We start from the raw sequence: 25,125 nt of genomic DNA on the forward strand, positions 1-25,125 counted from the left end.
ACGATGACATAGTTTACAATTTATAACATTTTAGTAACTGTAGCAGTCAATACGTGGTATATGTTATCTTGAGTATCTGAAAAAAGATTTACTTTGGTAAAACCACAAGGTGTTTTAAGGTCAGATTAAATGAACACTGGTCTAGTTTGAAGAGAAAGTGTTTGGAAGTACTAGTGGTCATACAATGCATAACAGCTCGCTATTCTTTAGAACAGTTTTGATGCTTTATTATTGATTTGGTGATGAAAGACAGATGTGGCAGAGACTGCATGAAAAAATTACTTCAATTAGAACAATGATGGATTTTTCAAATACATACACAGGTATAGAAAGCTAACCAGGTAATAAGTATAGAAACCCAACCAGGTCGTGCATGTGCAAGACCGGAGGGTTAGGATTTCGATGGGAAGATAGGACTCAATGGGAAACCAAGGTGGCAAGGGGGCCCCTTCTGGTGATTCAGACAGGTCGTGACCTATTTGGGCCGCCGCGGGAGCGGACTGCTGGGCAGGATGGACCTATGGTCTGACCCGGCGGAGGCACTGCTTATGTTCTTATGTTCTTACATTAGAACCCGATGGTCTTAACAATTCTATTGAATTGAAAGCTTTTTTGTGAAAGAGCTCATCATATTATTTAGACATTGGTTAATTATTGTGTAACAACGTATATTTTTGTTGATAGTTTAATGAGATTTCCTCTGCTTGATCATCAGCGTCATGTTCATCTATTGATTATTAGGTTTGTTTGTGAATGAGTATACTACACCAAAAAACCTATTGGTTAATTTTCTTGCCATGTTGCATCTTTTCATTGGGTTGCGGAATATGAACACTTTTTAAAATCAGAGGTGCCAATTTCGGTAGTGTCTTCAGAGAGTGAGGGTAAATGGACAATACTGGAAAAGCGTCACGAGTGGAGTGCCGCAGGGTTCGAAGCTTGGACCCGTGCTCTTCAACATATTTATAAACGACCTGGAAATTGGGATGACGAGCAAGTGATTAAATTTGCGGACGATACAAAGTTATTCAGAGTGGTGAAGACGCAGAAGGATTGCAACCTGCAACGTGACATAAACACACTTGAGAAATGGGCTGCGACATGGCAAATGAGGTTTAACGTGGATAAGTGTAAGGTGATGCATGTTGGTAACTAATACAGGATGTCTAGTGCAGTATTCGGAGAGACCCCCCCAGGAAAGAGACCTGGGAGTACTGGACGACAAGTCGATGAAGTCGTCCGTGCAATGCGCAGCGATTGCGAAAAGAGCGAACAGAATGTTAGGAATGATTAAGAAGGGGATCACGAGCAGATCAGAGAAGGTTATCATGCCGCTGTACCAGGCCATGGAACGCCCCCACCTGGAATACTGCGTCCAGCACTGATCGCCATACATGAAGAAGGACACTGTACTACTCGAAACGGTCCAGAGAAAAGCAACTAAAATGGTTAAGAGGCTGGAGGAGCTGCCGTACAGTGGGAGATTAGAGAAACCTGGCCTCTTCTCCCTTGAAAAGAGGAGGCTGAGAGGGGACATGATCAAAACATTCAAAATAATGAAGGGAATAGACTTAGTAGATAGAGACAAGTTGCTCACCCTGTCCAAGGTAGAGAGAACGAGAGGGCACTCTCTAAAGTTAAAAGGGGATAGATTCCGTACAAACGTAAGGAAGTTCTTCCTCACCCAGAGTGTGGTGGAAAACTAGAACGCTCTTCCAGAGGCTGTTATAGGGGAAAACAACCTCCAGGGATTCAAGATAAAGTTAGACAAGTTCCTGCTGAACCAGAACGTATGCAGGTAAAGCTAATCTCAGTTAGGGCAGGCACAGGTCTTTGACCTAAGGGCCGCAGCGTGAGTGGACTGCTGGGCACAATGGACCACTGGTCTGATCTAACAGCGGCAATTCTTATGTACTTAAATCAGTTTTGACACAATTTATATGGTGAGTTACCAATGTTTTTTGTAGTGAATTGATCAGAAGCTTTTATAAATCATCTTTTACCCTATTAAATTTTGCTTAACGGTTTTCTTGTTAATTTTGATTGGTACATTTTGATAACAAAATTTTTACAGTAACATTAAGTACCAAATCGGAAGGCAACTTTTTTCAAACACAGTAAATTTTGTTACCATAGTATGTCAAACTAAACAAAAAGGAGTATATCGTTTAAACTTTCCTGTGCTTGTAACCAATATACTAATTGTACACAAGCTGTATCCAATATATACATATAAAAAGGACACTTTAATTTCATCCAATTGAACTAATTTTAGTGATATAAGTGCTGTGCTTAGATCTGCTTACCAAAGTGCTCTAATGAACTTGTGAGCAGTGGTAGCTGACTGGGACCATCATGACAGCAGCTAGTTCCAAGATGCCTACGTCAAAATGCTAGCAATAACAGGTAAGTATATTACTTATCTGAGGACACGACAAGTGTCTCCATGCAACTTTCACTGTTAACGGTGAATAATCTAGTGTACTATAAATACCCGAAGTGATCAAAACCCGGTCCCTTGACTCGAGGTTCACTATTGCGTCATCAGGAGGGAGTATGCTCGCAGGGAATTGGGCTGCTGCATCGGGAATTAGCAGAAGGGAATTACCATAGTATGAACATTTTTTATACATTTCACTCAGTTTGATTTATACAACGAGAGTGATGTTACTATTTCTATTTGCAGCGTACAGTAGAAGATGAATCAAATAGCACTTTCCTGATGAAGCCTCTCAAGTGAAATGGTTTTGGCCACCGTTGAGAAGATAATTGCTTTGTTGTGTCTCATTGGCTGAATTGTGTGGGCATTTTCGTTATGTGTTTAAAAAGTAATACAACTAAAAATGTAAAAAAATAAACAAATAATTTTTAATGAGGTTTTGACCCATGAAAAGATCATATGCCCTAAAATGTGTTCTACTGACACAAAGGCATAAACAGAGCAACCTTGAGGTCTTTTTCCTTGTATTTTTGATAATTATTACTTTCTCACTTGTGTTCACCAGGTAGTGATTACTCAGTATGATACATTGAACACTTGTTTTCTCCTCTATTTTTTTTGAATATACAGTAAAATCTTGGTTTGTACGTACTTGTATTGCAAGACCTTGCTCATTTAGAACAGTCACTACATGCCTGCAACGTCAGAGAGAGAAGAAACATCGGCTCAGTTGTGATGTGTGTATACTGTATGTACTCATATTACAAGACTTTGCTTGTTTAGAACAGTCACTAAATCTGTCCCTCCGAATCCACGATTTCAGCATCCATTTGGTTATTCACGATTTTTTTTTAATATCCAATTTCATTTTTCAGGCTATTTTAAGCCCTCTTAGACACCCCCCTCTTAAGCCTTACGTGGTGGTCTAGCTGGTTTTTGGGGCAGGAGTAATCTTCCTACATTCCTGCCCCATTCAGATCACTCATAGGAAATGGCTGCTGTGAGCTCCCGTAGTTTCTCAAGACTATGACGAGAGCTCACGGCAGCCATTTCCTATGAGTGATCTGCACAGGGCAGGAGCGTAGGAAGATCGATCCTGCCCTGAAAACCCACTAGACCACCAGGTAAGACTTAAGGGATGCCAGGGGAAAGCGGGGAGTGGGTCAGAGCCAGCCCGAATATTATTCACGGTTTTTTAATATTCGCAGGCCGGCTCTGCCCCTAACCCACGTGGATATGGAGGGAGAAGTATACACTCTTGCAGTGTCAGAGAGAGAAGAACCATCGGCTCAGTAGTGATGTGTGTATACTGTATGTACTTGTATTGCAAGACCTTGCTTGTATATCAAGTTAAAATTTAATAAAATGTTTTGCTTGTCTTGCAAAACACTTGCAAACCAAGTTACTTGCAATCCAAGGTTTTACTGTATCTGGATTGCAAATATACAGTATTAAGAAGATTACAGATGTTATAGAAAATGGCAGTTCAATTACTATAATTCACACACAAAACAAAATACAACTGGCTTATAAACACTGGAATAGTAAAATATTACTGAGTGGGGAGGGGCAATCATTTATCACAATTATAAACACAGACTCAATGAGTACTGAAACAATTCAAAGTTGCAACAGTGGTGCTCTTATAGAATACAGCAACACTATCATTGGCCAGGTTAGACCGGAAGAAAATTGAGCAAAAAACAAAATCCTCAAGAAAAGAGAGGAAAATTATCTTGCTCATAAAAAACCTGATATGCCAGATATCAAAGTTTGATGAGGTAACTCTATTAATATTGCCGATCCCCGTCACAAGAAGAGAGATCAAGAGAGGAAACGTTTGAAGGGATTCGAGAGAAGGCAGGCTGTATGACCCTAGAGGGGTTGGTAAAGAGGGAAATTTTGTACAGGAACACAACCAAAGGCACCAATCTCTAAGTTGAGAGGGAGGGCATTGTTTCTGCTGCGGCACAAGGAGTTCAGACGACATATGCGTTAACTGAAATTAAAAGAATTCTATAGGAGATGTACTGGTTCAATTGTGGGGAAGCTCTTGAATCAAAATCTAATGGATGTCATGTGCTTTCAGTATAAAAAGGGAATATTTCTATACACATTTAAAGAAAGTCATCTAATATTAAAACTTAATATATGAGGTTTCCAAATGGAATATTTTGGAATAATAATCAAAATATATAGATATATTTTTATGTAGAATTTTAAATAGTGATGTGGTATATGGAAAGGTCGTTTACAAAATGTTGACTTAAATTGATTAATTGGAGAGCATGGATTGAATGATATATTCATATAATATATGATGCATTTCAGTTCTTTAATTAAAGCAATACATGTTGATATTAGAGCAGAGATGGTATAATACTATTTGGATTAAATAATTTGACAATATTTGATGTATATTTTAATATGAGTTGATGAAAAGGATCTCTTACATTTTTAAAGAATAGAAACAGATTAACTTTTTGACTTAAATTATGTATAAAATTAATGAGAATTTAATATATTTAATTAAACTGAGATGAGGATTTAAAGGTATAAAGTAAGGGGGTAAGAGCATGAATTTCATGAATTTAGATAGGGGTGGAAGAGAAATAGTTAATGTGTACATGTTTTTAAATATTTTGTATTTGGAAATAGGAGTTAGGGAAGTAATATATCTATATATTAAGGGATGCATTATTTTTGAATATATCTAAATAATTATGGTATAGCTACACTTATATAATTTAATATAATCAATTCATAATATGAATAATAGGTTAACATAAAATGGAAAATTTACAATATTAACTGTACTATTTAATATTACTAAAATCAATTAAAAAAGAAATGGAGATTTCAAGATATAATAGATAGAGATAAGGGGAGGAAGTATAATGATTTCAGTAAGGGCTAGAAGGGGAATATCTATTCGAAAATGAACTTTAAACAATTAAAATTTTGAAATAAGAGTTAGAAAGATTAATTAATTAAATTCTCTGTTATGAATTATATTATTTTAATATGTGCTAATAAGTGATGTATTAATATATTTATCTTATCTCTTTGTATTCATTCTATGATATATATTTGAATAATATGATATTATAAAATGAGAAGTTCTTACAGATAAGGTATGGGGGGAGCTCTAAGGTTTAGTTTCACATGAACACTTCTAAGCGGTCAAGATGTGTATGGGGCGTGATTGGGGGAGGGAAAGGGAAGATAGATTGGGGGGATAAGGTATGATATTTATTTATTGGTTAAAAAAGGAGAATTATTGGGAATATGTTTTAGAATATTAATAAATTAAAGCTAACGATGATTGTTAAATTTTATTCTTTAAACGTTAATGGCATCAATCATCCCATTAAAAGAAAGAAGACTCTTAGATTTTTAAAGAAACTAAGAAGCTGATATTTATTACATCTAGGAAACTCACCTGTAGGCAATTGAATCATCAAAGTTAAAGGAAGGATGGGTAAAACAGTGTTTTTATGCTCCGGCCATGGGGAAAAAAGCAGGGGGTAGCTATTCTAATAAACAAAAAATATTCTGCAAGTTTTAGATTAATTTCTGCAGATATCTCGGGAAGATGGGTCCAAGTGAGCATGAGCTTAGGGAATGATACCTTGATGCTTGTCAATGTATATGCACCTAATTCAAATCAATTGGAGTTTTTAAAATCTCTTCAACAGTTGATTTTACCACTGGCTACATCTAATTTGATTATGGCTGGGGATTTTAATGCGGTTATGGATCCTTTGGTTGATAAAAAAAACCAAGTAGAATAATGAAATCATTAGGGTTGGATAATGTAGCTCAATCTTGTGGATTGAAAGATATATGGAGAATATTACATTTTAATGCTCAGGAATTTTCATTTTGTTCCCAGGTACATAAATCATTTTCAAGAATAGATTTTCTTGTGTCGGATACATTAATTCAACAAGTTACAAGAGCCGTCATTGATCCAATCATTTTTTCAAATCATGGTGGAGTGTGGATTGAAATTCAAATGAATGATAAGGATTGTTGCAGACCTGTGTGGAGGTTCAATAATGCTCTGCTAGCTGAAGAGAACTTTATTGAAGAATTACAACTAAAAATGAATGAATATTTTCAAATAAATGCTTCAGAAGAAATCTCTTTAAAAAGTTTGTGGGATGCTTTTAAAGCTACTATGAGAGGGCCTATTATCTCTTTTTCTGCTCATATAAGGAAAAAACTTAAATTGGAATTTTATACTTTGGAAAAAAAGATTAAAGATTTAGAATTAAAATTAGCCATAAAATGGGAACAAAATACATTGCAAGAGTTATTAAAAAATAAATACAAATATAATGAGATTTCCTCTAGAATGGCTAGGAAAGAGCTGTTTTATCAGCAAGCATTGTATTATGGGAATTCTAATAAGGCAGGAAGAATGTTAGCTAATTATCATAAAGCAAAGAAAAAGAAAGTAAAAATTGTAGCTATAAAAGATGAGAAAAGTGATAATCATTCTCAAATTAACAATATTTTGGAACAATTTTTGAAATTTTATAAAGCTTTATATTCTTGATTCAAATAATGAAACTGATGGATTGGAATTTTTAAAAACTAATTAATGGACCAAAAATTCCTAAGCATTTAAAGAATCTCTAGACATGCCTATTACACTAAAGGAGTTACAGGCAGCATTGAAATCCCTTAGAGTTGGATCCACTCCAGGTGGTGATGGATTTACTGTTGAGTTTTACAAATCATTTCAAGCTACATTATTATCCCAATTACTAAATTTATATCAGACTCAACTAAAAAATGGTTGCATTACAGGTACTATGGCGGAATCTTTAACTATTGTTTTGCCCAAGCCAAATAAAGATCCTACTTTGGTCTCAAGCTAAAGGCCTATTTCATTGATTAATGTGGATGGAAAATTATTGGCTAAGACTTTGGCTTTGAGATTAGCTAAAGCTCTCCCGTATATCATTGGAATGCATCAGAAGGGATTTGTTGCTCAAAGGCATTCTTGAAATAATACCAGACTGGCGTTTCACATGTTAAATATATCAAAAGCCTTAAATGATCCGGCCTTCTCTGTGTCTCTTGATGCAGAGAAGGCCTTTGATTGTGTGGAATGGTCCTTTATGTATCAGACAATGGATTGGTTTGGTATTGGTTCAGGATTTATGCAAATGATACAAGCCTTGTATAGCTCCCCTTCTGCTAGACTATATATTAATAATTTTTCAGAGAGTTTCTGTTTGCAGAGGGGAGTTAGACAGGGTTGTCCATTGTCTCCTTTATTGTTTGATATTGTATTGGAACCCTTACTGTTAGCTATTCAACAATCAAAGGAGATTCAGGGTATTCTTATTCAGGTTGGGAATATAAAGTTTCTGCATATGCAGATGATATATTACTTCATTTGAGGAATCCAGAATCAACCATTCTGAGCCTTTTGGAGTTGATAAATAAATTTGGAAAAATTTCAGGATACAAGATAAATTGGGATAAATCAGAAATTCTTCCATTAAATGTTCATTGTCAAAAAGGTTTATTTGATTCATTTTCATTTGTATGGCAAGAATAAGGCATTAAATATTTGGTAGGAAACATTATAAATGTATTTTACTTCACTATCTGAGTGTCAACATTCAGGTATAAAAAAGCATTTTCTTCAATGTTTACCTATCAAACAGCAAGTTGGTAGAATTCCCTGTCATCTACTTTGAGGTGATTAACCGACTACAAGAAATTTCACAAACCCTTGAAGACTTGTATTTTGGAAATTTGTTTTTGCTAATAGATGAAGTGTAGGTTGAATATTTGCAATAGATTTAAGCAAATTTTATGTAATTAAGTGATTAGAACATAGAAACATAGAAAGATGACGGCAGATAAGGGCCATATAGCCCATCAAGTCTGCCCACACTATTTACCCACCCCCTTAAGTCTTCTGACCCCTTAAGTATAATTGTAATTATACTGTCACTCTACTGACCCGCTCATTCAAGTCCTAGTGACCCTATCCCTTGGCATGACCCCGTAGGGATCCCACATGGGTATCCCATTTGTTCTTGAAGTCTGGGATGCTGCGTGCCTCGACCACCTGCACTGGAAGCTTGTTCCAATGCTCGATCACTCTCTCCGTGAAGAAGTACTTCCTTGCATCTCCACGAAACTTCCCTCCCCTGAGTTTGAGCGGATGTCCTCTTGTGGTCGAGGGTCCCCTGAGAAGGAAGATATCCTCTTCCACCTCGACCCGTCCCGTGATGTACTTAAATGTCTCAATCATGTCTCCCCTCTCCCTACGCTCTTCAAGAGTGTAGAGCTGCAATTTGCTCAGTCTTTCCTCGTACGGGATTATTCCTGAGAATGCCATATGCAACGTAATAAATAATAAGTGAACCCAAGAAAAGGAGTGTGTTTGGAGGGGGGGAGAGACTGTTTCATATTACTGTATTCAAGTTTTACAAGAACTAGTGTTCTAGATCATATGGGTCCTCTAATCCTACTGCATTTAGATTCATAAAGATAAGAATTGTTAAGCAGGAGGAGCTGCCAAAAGCTTCAAACTACAGTGCATCAGTGGTCTGACCTTAACATTGAATGGTTGAGTCCTGGGAAGTCAGCAATGTACATAATCCATAGTTGACAATAATGGCTGCAGCAGCACTTGCTGCAAGAAACCCACACTGGCAAAAAATTATTGCTCCAGTCCTTCATCAATGAGAAAATGAAAATGCTGGGGCAGTAATTTTAAGAAGGGGTTTTCAAAGATGAAAATAAAGGTGAAACACTTCTTGCATTAATAGAAGGTACATGTGTTTTCAGAAATTGTGGTAGTTCTTAATCTTTCACTGAAAAAAGAAATCAAACAGAAAATGAACTATTGCAACAGAAAAAGAAAAAGTGCAGACTAGATAGGACATGAGATCATTATCTGCTATCATATTGTTTATTTCTATAAAATTCTGTCACTCTTAGCAATCTAGAATGACTCAATATTTCATACCTTTATAGTTCTATCACCTGATGCTGATACAATATACTTGTCATCAAAGTCCACAACATTGACAGCTGCTCTGTGGCCAACTAGTACTCTTCGCAGAGTGATGTCTGTAGGAGAAGCCATGTCCCACACTGCAATGGAACGATCTTTGGAACATGTCACCATCATTCCATTATTGAAGCGCAAATGCAGTACTGCTTCACAGTGGTGAATTAATGTGTTTAACATCTCACCTGTATTTACATCCCATACTCTAGAAAATTGGATTCAGAAAGAATGAATTATTTAAACTGTTGTTATGCAAAACCTCATATCCTTTTATGCATGATTAAGATAAGATTAGGTTATTACCTCGATAATTTTCTTTCTAGTAGAAAGGCATATGAGTCTTGAACAAATGAGTTATTTTCCTTTATTTGCGAGTTTGTAGAAGGCATCATCTATCTTTTTCTCTCAGCTCTGCCTCCTGCATCTCTGGGCTGTGCCTCATCTCCTAAGTTTGTATCAAAGCAGTTGACAACTTCTATAAGAGAAGAGATAAGGAGAAGGAAAATGAAGTACTCCCCGACCAGCCAATTCTATTCTGATCTGCAACAAGTCAAAGGCAACAAATCAATGATAATATAATTATAACTGAAAACAAGGCTAAATGAACAAGCCACCTACCTGAGTGCAACCAGCACTAACACTTATGTAGTTGTCAAGCCTCTTGTTTTTCTCAATCAGTATTCTATGGATCTGACAACAGCCACCAATATCTGGAAAGGCATACATAGAAACATAGAAGATGACGGCAGAAAAGGGCTACAGCCCATCAAGTCTGCCCACTCTGCTTACCCACCCCCTGTCTATGCCCTATTGACCCAATTTCCTTATCTTGACCCTCATAGGGATCCCACATGAGTATCCCATTTATTCTTAAAGTCTGGCACGCTGTCTGCCTCGATCACCTGCACTGGAAGCTTGTTCCAATGATCAACCATTCTCTCTGTGAAGAAATACTTTCTGGTGTCGCCATGAAATTTTCCGCCCCTGAGTTTGAGCGGGTGCCCTCTTGTGGCCGAGGGTCCCTTGAGAAAGAAAATATCATCTTCCACTTCGACACGTCCCGTGAGGTACTTAAATGTTTCGATCATGTCTCCCCTCTCCCTACGTTCCTCAAGAGTGTAGAGCTGCAATTTGTTCAGTCTCTCTTCGTACGAGAGACCCTTGAGCCCCGAGATCATCCTGGTGGCCGTCCGTTGAACCGATTCAATTCTGCGCACATCTTTACTGTAATGTGGCCTCCAGAATTGCACACAGTACTCCAGATGAGGTCTCACCATGGCCCTGTACAACCGCATTATGACTTCAGGCTTTCGGCTGACGAAACTTCTATTGATACAACCCAATATCTGCCTTGCCTTAGATGAAGCCTTCTCCACTTGATTGGCAGTTTTCATGTCTGCACTGATGATTACTCCTAAATCTCATTCTGCTGAAGTCCTAGTTAAAGTTTCTCCGTTCAAGAAGTACGTCCTGCATGGATTTCCGCTTCCGAGGTGAATGACCTTACATTTCTTAGCATTGAAGCCTAGCTGCCAGGTTGAGGACCAACTTTCCAATGTAAGCAGGTCCTGCGCCATATAATTCTGTAAACTGCATTCATTTACTATATTACATAGTTTGGCGTCATCGGCGAATAGTGTTATTTTATCTTGAAGCCCTTGAGTCAGATCCCCTATGAATATGTTGAAAAGGAGTGGACCCAGGACCGAGCCCTGCGGCACTCCACTGGTCACCTCCGATGTTTTAGAGAGGGTACCATTAACCACCACCCTCTACACCCTCTGAAGTCTGCCACTCAGCCAATCATTGACCCATGCAGTTAGTGTCTCTCCTAACCCCATCGATTCCATCTTGCTTAGCAGCCTGCGGTGTGGGACACTGTCAAAAGCATGTCTGAGAGATCAAGCAGGTTAATTGAAATATAACAGGGTGGGACTTCAAGACTCATATGTCTTTATTAGAAAGAAGATTATCGAGGTGAGAACCTAATTTTTCCTTCAACTGCAAAAGGCATATGAGTCTTGAAACAGTAGGATTTACCAAACCAGTCTTGTGTCTAGTGCGGGGCAGATGAGGCTACCATGAGCACTGTCCTTTCGTGCTGCCACGTCCAATCTGTATATTTTCATGAAAGTATGAAGGGTGGATCCTGTAGCCATCCTACAAATTTCTCGGGTCACTGTCTGGGCCGCCGCCCCTGAAGAAGCCACACCCCTTGTAGAGTGTGCTCTCCCAATATATACTAAAGCAACAGTTGCACGAACCCACCTGGAAATAGAAGCTTTAGAGGCTGACTTACCCAGGAGATTAGGGATCATTAGCACAAAAAGATGATTTGAGAGATGAAAATCATTCATCACCTCAGAGTAACAGAGAAGAATTCTCCTAATATCCAGCAATGCCAAAATTTTGTCTTTTTTAACTCTGGGATGAAACATGGTTAGTTGGACTTCCTGATCTATGTGGAAGGCCAGGACCACTTTTGACAGAAAGGAAGGAACAGTGCAGAGGGAGACACCTGCCTCCATAAAACTGAGGAAAGGTTTTATGTGCGACAGAGCTGTAGATGCAAAATCCTTCTTGCTGAACCGATTGCTACTAGAGAAACTGTCTTAACACTAATATCCGTCAGAAATTGAGTGCCTACAAAACCAAGTTAAGATTCCACGTTGGGAATACCTGTTGCAGAGGATGCAGCCGCAACATTCCTTTTCAAAATCTGGATGAGGGGTCAAAGAGACCTTTTCTACTTGAGCCCTAAAATATGAGACCTGCCACTTGTACTTTGAGGGAGCCAGAGACCAAACCCTTCTTGAGATCATCCCGGAAAAATGCTAAGACCATAGACATTGGAGCCTTCACCGGCTCCACATTGTCCTTAGCACACCAGAGCTGAAACATTTTCCAAGCCTTAGCACAGGTTACTTAGATCTGAGGAGGGTAGCTATCGCCAACTCCAAGTAGCCCTTTCATACTAAGGCTGCATGCACAACACTCAAGCCATAAGCCCAAAGCATTCCAGATCCTTAAGGACAACTGGACCCTGCAAGAGCAGAGTCAGATCTAGAGGCAGTTTGAGACACTTGACCCTTTGTAAACGAATCAGATCAGAGTACCATGGCCAACATGGCCAATCTGTGGCAACCAGAATTACCAACCCCAGATAGTTTGCTATTTTTTATCTAACCTGGCCCACCATGGGCCATGGAGAAAAATGTACAATGTCCCTTTCTCTGGCCACTGTTGTACTACAGCATTCAAGCCAGCACTTCCAGGCTTGAATTTTTGGCTGACAAATTAAGACTTTTTGTTGTTGTTGACTAACAATGCCAACAAATCGAATATAGAATGCCCCCATCAATGCACAATGCTGTCAAAGACCCTTAAGCCAGAGACCACACTCCCAGGTCTAGGGTCTGCTGGCTGATAGCTAGACTGCGCACTGTCCACTTTGGATACATGTTTACAGGTGGGCTACTGCCCAGAGAAACAATAACTGAGCCTCCATTTTCAACAGAGCACATTTGGTGCCTCCCTACCTATTGACAGAAGCTAATACTGTGGCCTTGTCAGATAAAACCTGGACCGCTTTGCCATCCAGGGAGTTTTCCAATATCTGTAGAGCCAGATGAATGGCTCGCAGCTCCAAGCGGTTGATAGAGCACTTCTTTTGTGAGAGCGACCATCAGCCCTGAACTGGGTGACCCTTGCAATGACCCCCCTCAGCTGCAAAGCCTGGCATCTGTAGTCAGGATAACCCAAGAAAATATACAGAGTGGCAAGCATTTTTCCAGCAACTCTGGCCAGAGCCAGCAATGCAAATTTTTATGCACTTCCACTGTTTAGGTCAGCGGACTCTGCAGAGAATCTGCCTGTGGAGACCAGAGGGAAAATAGCACATCATGGAGAAGACGTAGATGAGTTTTTGCCCACGAAACCACCTCTATAGTCAACATCATTGACCTCAGCACCTGCAGATAATACCAAACTGTGGGAGCACAGATCTCTAAAATCTGGCATCTTAGTTTTAGTCTGCATGTTTGGCAATAAAAACACAGCCTTCTGCCATGTTGAAGCAAAATTCTCAAGTATTCTAGGGATTGCTTGGGCTCCAATTGACTCTTCCTAAAGTTGATAATCCAACCTTCAGTGCTGCATTGTAAATTATGTAAACCGTTTTAAACAGTATAGAAATTTTTTAAATAAATAAATAAAAATACAGAAAACTCAACAAAGGGGATTTTGGAAATGGGGGACCCAAATATCAGTCCCAGAAACCTCTAAAACTTCAATCTGTAGACCATCGTGATGTCTCCCATAGGCTACAATAGCCTGTACTCATTGCTGTGCCTGCTTCAGCTCAAACTGTAGCTGGACCTTGGAGAAGAAAGTTGCTTCAGACAAGCATGAACTTCCAGATGAGCCTGAGATTCCAGACCCCACAGCTCCTCATGTGACTTCTGGGGGGTGGTTGTGGGGGTGGCAGGGAAGAAAATGCAGCCGCCACTCACTAAAGCCCTCAGGACCAACATGGGGCCACACAGCCTGTGCTCAAGTTCTGATAAAAAACAGGAGGAAGCCGTGATCCCAGGGAAATGGTCCTGGAGCCATGAAAGTGTTACGGTAGGCAGGCTAGGTAGGTTCCCTGTAAAAGGATTGCCTTGCTGGCTACACACTTCTGACCACAGTGTCTGTGTCTTCTCCCAGGCAGAGCTGTCTCAGTTAAATTGGGAACCTCTGGCATAGCACAAGCCCTACAGTTCAGATGAAGACCTGAAAACAAGAAAATCTAAATCAGAGCAGATCAGAAAGACACCTTCCAACTTGCTTGCAGAAGGAAAAATTGAGATGGGGCACAGCCCAGAGATGCAAGAAGCTGAGCCAAAAGAAAAAGGTAGATGCCTTTTACAAACTTGTGTGAGTAAAGGAGAACAACTCATGGGTTCAAGATTCCATATGCCTTTTGCACTAGAAAACATTTTGAGCTCTATGTTATAGGAATTTAGAATGTAGAACAGCATTTTATATATTCAAATAGACTATTACAAAACTGCCTGGGGATAGACTCATGTAAAATGTAGGTGCATAGCAGCACAATGCATACTTTTATGTAATATATGTGTAGGTTTTCCAGATAGGGGAAGAAGGTAGCAGAGTTGGTGTAGAATTGGCATTTGTTTGTACATTATAAAATATGTACATATGCGCTTATTGTTACCATCATACACACAAAATTATACTTGCCTTAGGTGTCTAATTTTCCTGGTGCAATTTTATGAAGGCGCACAACAAGTATGTCAATGTGCCTTTCCTGCTAAGGTGTCCTGTCATAAAAATTAGTCCCATAGCTACCTTTAACGCCCCCCCCTCAACAAGAAGCTTTAAAGCGGGCTCCACAAGTCCACCCAAAACTTGCCCTGTGGCGCAGCAGTCCGGATCAGTGGAACTATATCCTTTCCTAGGCAGAGAACCCCTCCAAAGGGGTCTCAAGGCACCCAAGCCACCAAAAAGGCAACAAATTTTAGCGAAAAAAATAAAAAAGAAGCAGAGCAGATCAGAAAACTTCTTAACGGTTCGCTTGTAGAAATGAAAACTACAGGGGGCTCTGTGTTCCTCAGCTAAATGGGAGGAGAAGTGCAGAGATAAGTCTGTGGATTTCTGCAAGACTTGGATCGTAGGTAGAGGTGAAACATCTTTAGTTCTGAAGGGATGTTAATAGAATGCACTTTAGTGAATACCAGCCCTGAATATTCTTGTTAGAGATAAGCAAAAACTTCACAGCATTAACGGAAAACAGTCTAACTCAGGGGTGGGCAACTTCTGTCCTCTGTCCTAATGAATATGCATTGAAAGCAGTGCATGGAAATAGATTTCATGCATAGTCATTGGGGAAATTCTGAAAATCCGACTGGATTACGGGCCTCGAGGACCGGAGTTGCCCACCCCTGGTCTAACTACTCATGAAAGTTTTGCACCATGAAAAATGTTGGAAAAGTTCTTAGAAAGTGTTTTCCCAGCACCCTCAATTTTTATCCATTTAAAGCAGGCAGGAAACTAACATAAGGCTTTAATATACAATAATATGAATATAAAATAAAATGATATTTAATTTTGCTTTAGACCAGGGGTGTTTAAAAATCCCTCCTCGAGGGCCGCAATCCAGTCGGGTTTTCAGGACTTCCCCAATGAATATGTATGAGATCTATTTGCATGCACTGCTTTCATTGAATGCTAATAGATCTCATGCACATTCATTGGGGAAATCCTGAAAATCTGACTGGATTGTGGCCTTTGAGGAGGGACTTTGACACCTCTGCTTTAGACAATATGGCCATTTGGTGCGATATGATGTTCTACACAATTTATTTAATTCAACTTTGATTTTACTTTTCAACATTAAGCACCCAGAGTGGTCAATGATTTACTGTATCTACTTGGGGAATATTTCTTTATAAATATTTGAATGGTATGTGTGTGGCACAGTGGTTAGAGCTAAGGCCTCAGCACCCTTAGGTTGTGGGTTCAAATTCCATGCTGCTCCTTGTGACCCTGGGCAAGTTACTCAATCCCCCATTGCCCCAGGTACTTCAGGTTGTCCTGGTGGGCTCACACTCTGATAGTGAAAAATGCTTGAGTACCTGAATGTAAACTACTTAAGCTATAAGTGGTATATAAATACTAAACATAAATTTTTTAAAAATGTTCTCTGAAAAATAAAAAAGTACCTGACTGTAGAGTCTGAGGACCCTGTAATGATCACTCTCTCATCATACTGTAGACATAAGACTGAACCTGTATGTCCAGTCAGAACTTGCCTACACTCCAATGTATTTTTGTCCCAGATCTACAATTTAAAGAAAGGATAAATTAGTTCCTACCTGCTAATTTTCTTTTTTGAATTCCTTCATATCAGTCCAGATGCTGTATTTGTGCTATCCTGTAGCTGGTGGAAAATGAGAACTACTGAGCTGTGAGGTCATCACTTAAGAAACCTGCGCAATCCCCCCATTGTAACACAGCAGAAGAGCAAAGGCAATTAAAAGGAGAAACCATCCCAAGGAACTAATGAACCACTCAACAGATAACCACTAATAAAGGATAAAGCCTTCTAGACTAAAGATCCAACCGGAATAACAAACTAGTCAAAATAAAATCTTTACACTTCATGAGACAGAAAACAAACTGATGTTAAGAACTGCAGCTGGGAAGTATCAAAGCAGTACTTACTGAGGATGGGACACTGAAAATCCCTGCCACTAACACTTTGGCCCTAAGGGCCACGTGACTTTGAGCTTGAACATTCAATCTGTTACAATTGGACAAAAGAATGCATAGATTTCCAGGTTGCTGCTTTGCAAAATGTCATGAGGGACAGCTAAGTAGTTCTCCATCCCATAAACAGATTGACCCCTGTAAAATGAGTTTTCAAAAGTTCTGAAACCAGAAGTCCATGGAGAATATATGCAGAAGCAATAGCCTCTTTTAAACGAGCAACTGTCGCTTTTGATACTGCTACTCTTTATGGGCTCCACTTAAAATAATAAAGAGCTTATTTGGTTTCCTTATTGCCTCCATACTCTTTAGGTAATTATTCAAAATGTGGCCCACATCCAATATGTGCAAAGCAACTGTACTACTATCATTTTTAGGATCCTGAAAAACAGGTAAACAGATAGTCAGATTAAGATGAAAGGATACCACCACTTTGGGAAGGACAGATGAAGCCGTTTTTTTAAGCACAAACTTTTCTTTGCTATAGACCAGGGGTAGGGAACTCCGGTCCTTGAGAGCCGTATTCCAGTCGGGTTTTCAGGATTTCCCCAATGACTATGCATTGAAAGCAGTGCATGCACATAGATCTCATGCATATTCATTGGGGAAATCCTGAAAACCCGACTAGAATACGGCTCTCGAGGACCGGAGTTTCCTACCCCTGCTATAGACCAAAAAAAGGTCTCCATAGGACCAGGTGAAATTACCTAGTCAGACAAATAGTTACAAGAAACGCTATCTTAAGGGTGATATCTTTGAAGGTTGTGGTATCTACAGATTCAAAATGAAGGAGGTTTATATCCTGGGTGGAATCCATGGACGATGCAAAAATTGATTAGTTTAACCCCGCAGAAAATATGAACATACCAAGTCCAAATGCAAAGCCAAACTCTTTCCTTTCACTAGACCACTAAAAAAAGACAAAGCAGCCAGCCATACTTTCAATGAGGTGAATGCTAGCCCTTATACAAACCATCTTCCAAAAAATCCAGAACAGAAGAATGCAGATGGAAAACATACTTATTTAACACCTATTCTCAATAATCCTCCAAACCCTTTATGTATGCTAATAAGGTAGTCTTACAACCTATTACTTGGAGGTGTAAAGCTCAAGTATAAACACTAAATATATGTAAAAAAACATGTCACTGGATATTTATTCATACGTGAAAGGAAAAGCCTCAGATAAAAATAGGGCACTTATTCATGTACTCTTAGCACAATGTATCATTGACATATAAACTTTCTGAATATTTTAAAATATTGTACACAAGAACATAAGAATAACCTTACTGGGTCAGACCAATGGTCCATCTAACCCTGTAGCCCATCTTCACAGTGGCTAATCCATATCTTCAGCAATTAAGTTGGGAATGCAAACACCTCTCAAAAATCTTTCAATGAAATTCTGAAAATGCAGCTTTGCTTGCTGCGGTGGTTTAGGAACTTGGTCCTCCCTAACAAAGTAGCAACGAAGTAGTTCTATTACCTTACTCAAATGGCTTTTCTTCTTTATCTTCATCCTCTGAAAAACCAGGCTGTGAGATAAAACAGAGATACATGCATAGCATACGGATTGGGTCTTGAATCAACAGATGCTCCCTACTCATCCTCTATTTTCAGATGTATCAATTCCCTATATCAGGGTTTTATTGACCAGTCCAGAGCAATCAACACTACTAGAACTCAATACTTCTCTATCCTTTTTAAATGACACTGCCTATGAGCAGCCAGAGCAGAAAAATACACAGATCCAGCTGCGGCCATTGTTGAATTATACATGTTACTTTTGATTTCCAATCCTTTTCCAAATGAAAAAAGGTGAAACCTTTATATTCTGGTCTGCTTCCCTCGGGTTCATGATCAGATAACCCCAACAGTGTACCATTTCCATGAAAGCATCTTCTGCTAAATTCCATTCTCCTGGATCCAAAGAATTCGCCGCATGAGCGGATCGCCGGACTTGATGGACCTCGGTCTGATCCGGTGAAGGCATTTCTTATGTAATTCCTGCCATCTAGATATTTTGGATCCTTCTCATATGTACTGCTGAGATGTCTTTGAAATTCTTTTCCACCTAATCCAGCAACATCGCACCTCTTCTGCCACTTGCAGACTTTTTGACCCCTCTTTATTTGTTGACATAGGCTACTGCTGTCACATTGTCAAAAACTATCCTCATCACTTTGTTTTGAAGAAGCTGATGAAAATCCAGAAGCGTTAAGTGGATTATCTGTGCTTCTAGATAGCTGATCAACCACTGAGCTTCCATCAATGACCATTAACCTTGTGTCTATTTGTTGAGAAAATGTGCCCCTCAACCTATGAGATTAGCATGTGTGGTTACAAGAATCTAATTTGGCGTTTCTAAACACTTTCCTTTGACAAACTGCTGTTGTATAGCCACCAGTTGAGACTTTGACCTCCAGTGTTAGTGGCAGTACAAGGTGTAAAGCTTGATTCTGTGTAGACCATCAAGAGAGAACACAGTAACACACATACCTCTGGAAAGGTCTCATGTGCATCCTGTCCCGTGGCACTAATTCTAAGGCTGCAGTCATCAATCCCACTTATAGGTAGTGCCAAACTTCTGGTCTGCAAAGAGTGAGAAGGTTTCTGATCTGAGATTGTAGCTTTTCCCTTTTCACTACAAAAACGTACACTTTGCCTTGGAGAGAGTCAAACTTTGCCCCCCAAATATTCTAGGTAAGGTTGCTCTTGGAGAAACTGACAACCCATCCCAATTCTTCTAAGTGGTGTAACCACTTGCTGGGTGACTGTTTCATTTTCTTGGAACACCTTCTCTCTTATTAACCAGTTGTTTAAATAAAGGTGGACCAAAATTCCCTCTATGCATAAGGCAACTACCACCACCAAGCATCATCTTTTTAAATGTACGTGATAGCATGACCAGACCAAAAGGTAGAGCATGAACTGGAAAATGTGTTCCAAGCACACAAACCTCAGACAGCATTGATGAAACTTCTTTATGAGGATGTGTAGGCAAGTTTCCATTAAATCTAAAGCAGCAAGAAAATCCTTGTTACACTGCCACAATCACCAATCTTAAAGTTTTGTTCAAAAACTTGGAACCTTGAGAAATTTACTGACCACTTTGAGATAAAAAAAAATTGGACGAAAGGTACCATCCGATCTAAACTGAAAAACCGTCACTGCCAGAAGTGGAACTGGAACCATGACTTCTAACTGAAGTAACCTGAATAAAATTTGTTGGACAGCTATAACTTTTAGGTGAGAATGAAGGGGTGTTTCCAGAACCACCTCAGGAAGAGGCTGAGTAAATGCTAGAGCATAACCATCCTGAATAACTTCTAATACCCAATGATCTAGGTTATCTGGACCCATCTCTGCTAAATAACTTCAGTTGACATCTACCAGAGATATCAGAAAGCAGGCCTGTAAACCTACATTGTGGTCTCTTTGTAGTACCAAACATTCCTGTGGAGAAATCTCAGGCTCTGAAAGAATGACCTCTGAAAGGAAATTTACAGTGCTGAGTAGCACTTACTCATTCTTGGACTCCCTAAAGAACCTTAACAAAAGGCTTGGGACAATCATCCAGAAGCCTAGGATTCAGAAAGACTTTTCACCAATTAGCTACAAGGAGAGCCATTTTTTTTTGTCAAAGCTCCGATTAAATCATAAAAATCATACTCCATTCTAATTATTTGAAGGGTGGTATATCAAGTACATAAACTATTAAAAGGATCCACCAAACAGGTCATGTCCAAATCTAAAAAGATGGAACCTGGATCATCCTCTGCTGATAGCTACATAGCTTTTTCCACCAATTGTTCTGACCACCTAAAAAAAGCTATACAGTCTCCACAGACCTGTAAGGCTAATCCAGAGATTTCAAAAGAGTCTCCATCATGCAGTCCCGGGGATCTTTCAATGCTGCACCCCCAATAAACTGGACAGTAGATATCTTCTTCACAGCCAAAATCACCACATCTACTTTAGGCATGCTGAATCTTTCAGACTGCTGAGAAACTGATGGGTAAAGCCTAGCCACAGACTGTACAAAAACATAAAAACTAGAATCTGAAATGCCCATTCCACAGAAATGATATCACCTATCACTTCTAGGATAGGCAATGACTTGGAAGGCTTTCTGATATCAAACCAAAAAGGGGTCTTAGGAACCCAGAACTAGATATGTGCTTTCCTACTGAAATTCTAAGAGTAGACGAAAGGTAGAAAATTAAAATGCCAAATTTTCCTTACCAAAAATACAGACCACAGACGGATCCTCTCTCAGAAAATCTTCACCCCCACCCTCCATAGAAAATGTCTTCTTATAGCCAAACTGCTGTTCTGCCAGATTTAAATTTAGCTTCTCATCCATTCATGAAACAACAGAAAGTCTATCATCCTGATTTTCTACCTTTCTAACCTGTGTCACTTAACAGCTATATTAGGCATCAAAGCAGGAACACTAGTTAAAGCAAAAAAGTAGACTGTAAATCTCTTCCCATTCCAAAGATTCTGTGCAACAGGAGAACACATTCAGGTAAGAAGTTTGAGCAAAATTTGCAACCTACACACAACAGAAGTATCTGCTGCTGCCACCAGGGAGAGGGGCAACTGCAAGGGGACCAGTAAATATAGCAATGGCTCCTGCAAAATTGGATCTGCTGTCACTTGTCACATTAACTGCCAGATGTGCTTGGCTGGAGGAACCAGAATGTTGCTCATCCTCTGGCACTGAGAGAAAAGGAAACTGCAGCCTTCTCACACTTTTGGTATTTTCCTGCCACAGCGTTAGCCATCCTTCATGTCACACAAACAGACCATTACTTGTTTTTATTCTTCAGAACTGCCATAGAGAAAATATGCCAATAACCTGCATGGAGGCTAGTCTGAAAAAGAAAAACAATGGAATCAAAAACAATAGACCTGCCGGAAGAGCCACCACCCTTTTTTCCAGATAAGCCACAATGGGTGAATACTTAAAGTAACATAATAAAAGATAACAACAGGTTTAGCGACGATCATTGCTACCCACCTGATTCACTAATTGGCCCACCGTGTATTTTCTGATCCAACCCATGCAAATGAGTAAAACCCCATGTAAAATAGCCAAGTGATTGATTCACTAACATTTCCTTGGCTATTTTGCATCGGGTTTTACTTTCTTAAAATCCGACTGTGTTACCACTTCTAAATATGCTTAATGTAAACAGCATATATTATGCACCTTATTATTACTAGATTGTTTATAGTCAATCTTTCTGATCCTCATAGTGAGTGGCTTTATGCCCCAAATCGTCACTGGACCATTTTCTTATTTAATATTTTTACATTTTTGCTTTTTTACTTAATATTACTTTAACAAATATGTACTATGAGTACTTAGCTGTATGGTCTCGCTTCAAAACAGGGGTAGATACACTAACATGTTTCACCCATAAACTTTAGTAGGTTTTTTTCAAGGTTACCACTCCCTATAATCTCCTAACCCAGCTAGTTAATACATAAATATCTAATAATTTAAATTACTGTTTAAAAAGCTCTCAAACCCCACTATCTTGCCTATTATGCTTTACGCCATTCCAACAGAACACAGTGTTCAGTAGAGAATGGCGTCGCTACTTTTTTCCTCCAATTTAAGCCCGCCCTGGACTCCTCAGCTGATGCTACGCCAAAACTTGCAGCGTCAGCGTCCGATGTCCAGGCGTGCCCTATCAACGCGTTCCATTATTATTTATATATTTCTTTCTTCTTTCACAATGTTTTTTATAAATGATATACCATAGGACCTGCCCCCCCTGGTCCCCCCGGGACAGCCCCATTAGACAAGAGTGGCCCATTCACCATAAGGGGTTACAAGTTTCAAGTTTATTTTTGACTTGTTGGATCGCTTAATTTAATTTGCTAAGCGATTTACAGAAAAAAATATATATAACAGATTAATTAAAATTAGATACATTAACATAAAAACTAATAAATAAAATCAGACAGACTAACGAACACATAAGGAGAGAATGGGTAGAACTACAATTGTATATATTAAAAGAACATTAATGGTAAAAAACAACAGGTATGGGGAATATCAGAGAAATAAAAAAGTGGAAAGAAAAAGAATCAATAAAATTAAATTAATACATGAAACGCGTCTTTAAAAAGGAAACTTTTTAAACTACTTTTAAACTGTTTCAAATCATTTTCTACTCTGAGATAATGGGGCAAACTATTCCATAATTGAGGGGCTATAACAGAAAAAATGTCAGTGCGACGAGTTCCAATAATTTTTAATGATGGAACTGTTAAAAGATTTTGATCAGTGGATCTTAAAGAGCGTGATGTTGATGAATTGGGGTTGATGAATTGGGGTTCGTTTGTAGTCAGTGTTTTAAAAACTAAAAGTAATATTTTAAAAGTAATCCGGTGAGTAATAGGAAGCCAGTGTGATTCAATCAAGAGTGGTGTGACATGGTCAAATTTTTTGCAATTGTGTATTAGTTTTATTGCTGTATTTTGAACTATCTGAAGACGTTTTTTCTCTTTCTGGGTGATATTTATTAATAAAGCGTTACAGTAATCCAGTTTTGAAATAATTAATGAGTGAATAAGTATGTTTAATGATTTTGGCTCTAAAAATTTAGCAGTTGATCGGATCATGCGCAATTTAAAGAAACATGTTCTGACAGTATTAGTAATATGTTCGTGGAAAGATAACCTATCATCAATTATGACTCCTAATATTTTTAGGGAACTTACTAGGTTTAGTTGTACATTATCTAAAGTAAACGGAGCATTTAAATTTATATCTTTTTTCCAAGGGAAAAATAGTGCTTTGGATTTTTGGATGTTTAGGGCTAACATGTTTGAGTTTAGCCAATGTTTGATTTCTCCTAGTTTTCTATTTATTTCAGTTATTTCATTTATGTTATCTGGATTCAATGGATGAAGCAGTTGAACATCGTCGGCATAGGTGAAAGTAGTAAAGCCTATTGATTGACACATACAGAGCAATGGAGAAAGAAAAATATTAAATAAAAGTGGTGACAATATTGATCCTTGGGGAATACCATAGCTAGTGGTATAAGGTTTTGAAACTGTATTTTTTAAGGTGACTGTAGAAGAACGATCAGAAAGAAAAGAATGAAACCATTCAAGGACTTGACCACCAACTCCAATTGTTTTTAATCTATCTAATAGTAGTACGTGATCAATAGTGTCAAAAGCTGCTGATAAATCTAAAGAAAAAAGAATTACTGAATGATGGTGATCCAAATGGTAAAATATGTTGGTGGTCAGTCCAATCAGTGAATATTCAGTAGAATAATTTTTCCTAAAACCTGTTTGATTTGGATGGAGGACATTAGTCGTTTCAACAAAGTCAGTTAATTGTTCAAAAACAAGCCTTTCGGTTAGTTTTGCCAAAAAAGGAATATTGGCGATAGGTCGATAGTTTGTAACTTTTTCAGGTCCTATTTTGTGATCTTTTATTATTGGGATAATTGAGGCTTTTTTCCAGGCAGATGGTAACTGACCTAGTTCTAAACTGTTTCGGATAAGATTGTGAATATGAGACCCAAAACAGGAAAAAAATTTTTCAAGATTACTGGAGGAATGACTTCATCTCGTGTACCTTTTAGATTAACTCTTGAAAAGAGATGTTTTATATCTTCTAATGAGGGAAGATTGAAGGAGAAGCATTTAGCAAAAGGTAGGTGAAAATCTGTAATGTCATGGGAAGATGTCTTAAGTTTGATCGAAGAAAACGAGTTACGAATGTCTTGTATTTTGTTATAAAAATTATCAGCAAGTTCTTGTGCTGTAAGATTAATAGTTAAATTCGTTTGTGAGTTTTTGGAGTTGGGGGCAAATGATTTAATTATGGAATATAATATAGATGAGTTTTTTGTTTTTGAAATTTTGTTGGAATAGTAGGTTTTTTTTGTAAGGTTTATTTTGGCTCTATAGTAATGTGCATGTTCTTTATAAGATTGCAAATTAGCAAGTGATTTGTTCTGACACCATTTTCTTTCTAGAGATCTCAACTGTTTTTTCAGAAGTGTAAGTTCTTTTGAAAACCAAGGGTTTGATAATTTAAGTGAAGAGATTTTTTTAGAAATTAGCGGTACTTCTTTATCTAAAAAGGATTGAATTGCTAGATTCCAGTTGGCAAGTTGGGTTTCCATTGTGTCTATGTCTATGGTTGATGTCTGTATATTAAATGATGATTCTATGTTTGATAATGAAAGTTTAGAGTAATCACGATAAGAGATGTCTTTTTTTGGTTGTTGAGAATGTTTTAAAATGTGCTTGAAAGGATATTTCATCGTGATAATAAAATGATCAGACCAGGGTATTGGGACAATATGTGTGTCTGAGA

At 38.5% G+C, this 25,125-nt stretch overlaps 1 protein-coding gene across 25 annotated transcripts in view; it reads right to left on the bottom strand.

The window, feature by feature from the left end:
* BTRC (beta-transducin repeat containing E3 ubiquitin protein ligase) overlaps nt 1-25,125 on the bottom strand; it is a 488,395-nt gene that overhangs the window by 40,539 nt on the left and 422,731 nt on the right. For all 25 annotated transcript variants that reach the window (XM_033943132.1, XM_033943124.1, XM_033943120.1 and 22 more), the window contains 2 exons: nt 16,214-16,332; nt 9,444-9,693 (listed from right to left, as the gene is read on the bottom strand). In XM_033943132.1, the coding sequence (XP_033799023.1) occupies nt 9,444-9,693; nt 16,214-16,332 (369 nt within the window). The remainder of the gene's footprint in view (nt 1-9,443; nt 9,694-16,213; nt 16,333-25,125) is intronic.

The sequence above is a fragment of the Geotrypetes seraphini genome, chromosome 4 (assembly GCF_902459505.1).
Source record: "Geotrypetes seraphini chromosome 4, aGeoSer1.1, whole genome shotgun sequence".
In the NCBI taxonomy this organism is placed as follows: domain Eukaryota; kingdom Metazoa; phylum Chordata; class Amphibia; order Gymnophiona; family Dermophiidae; genus Geotrypetes; species Geotrypetes seraphini.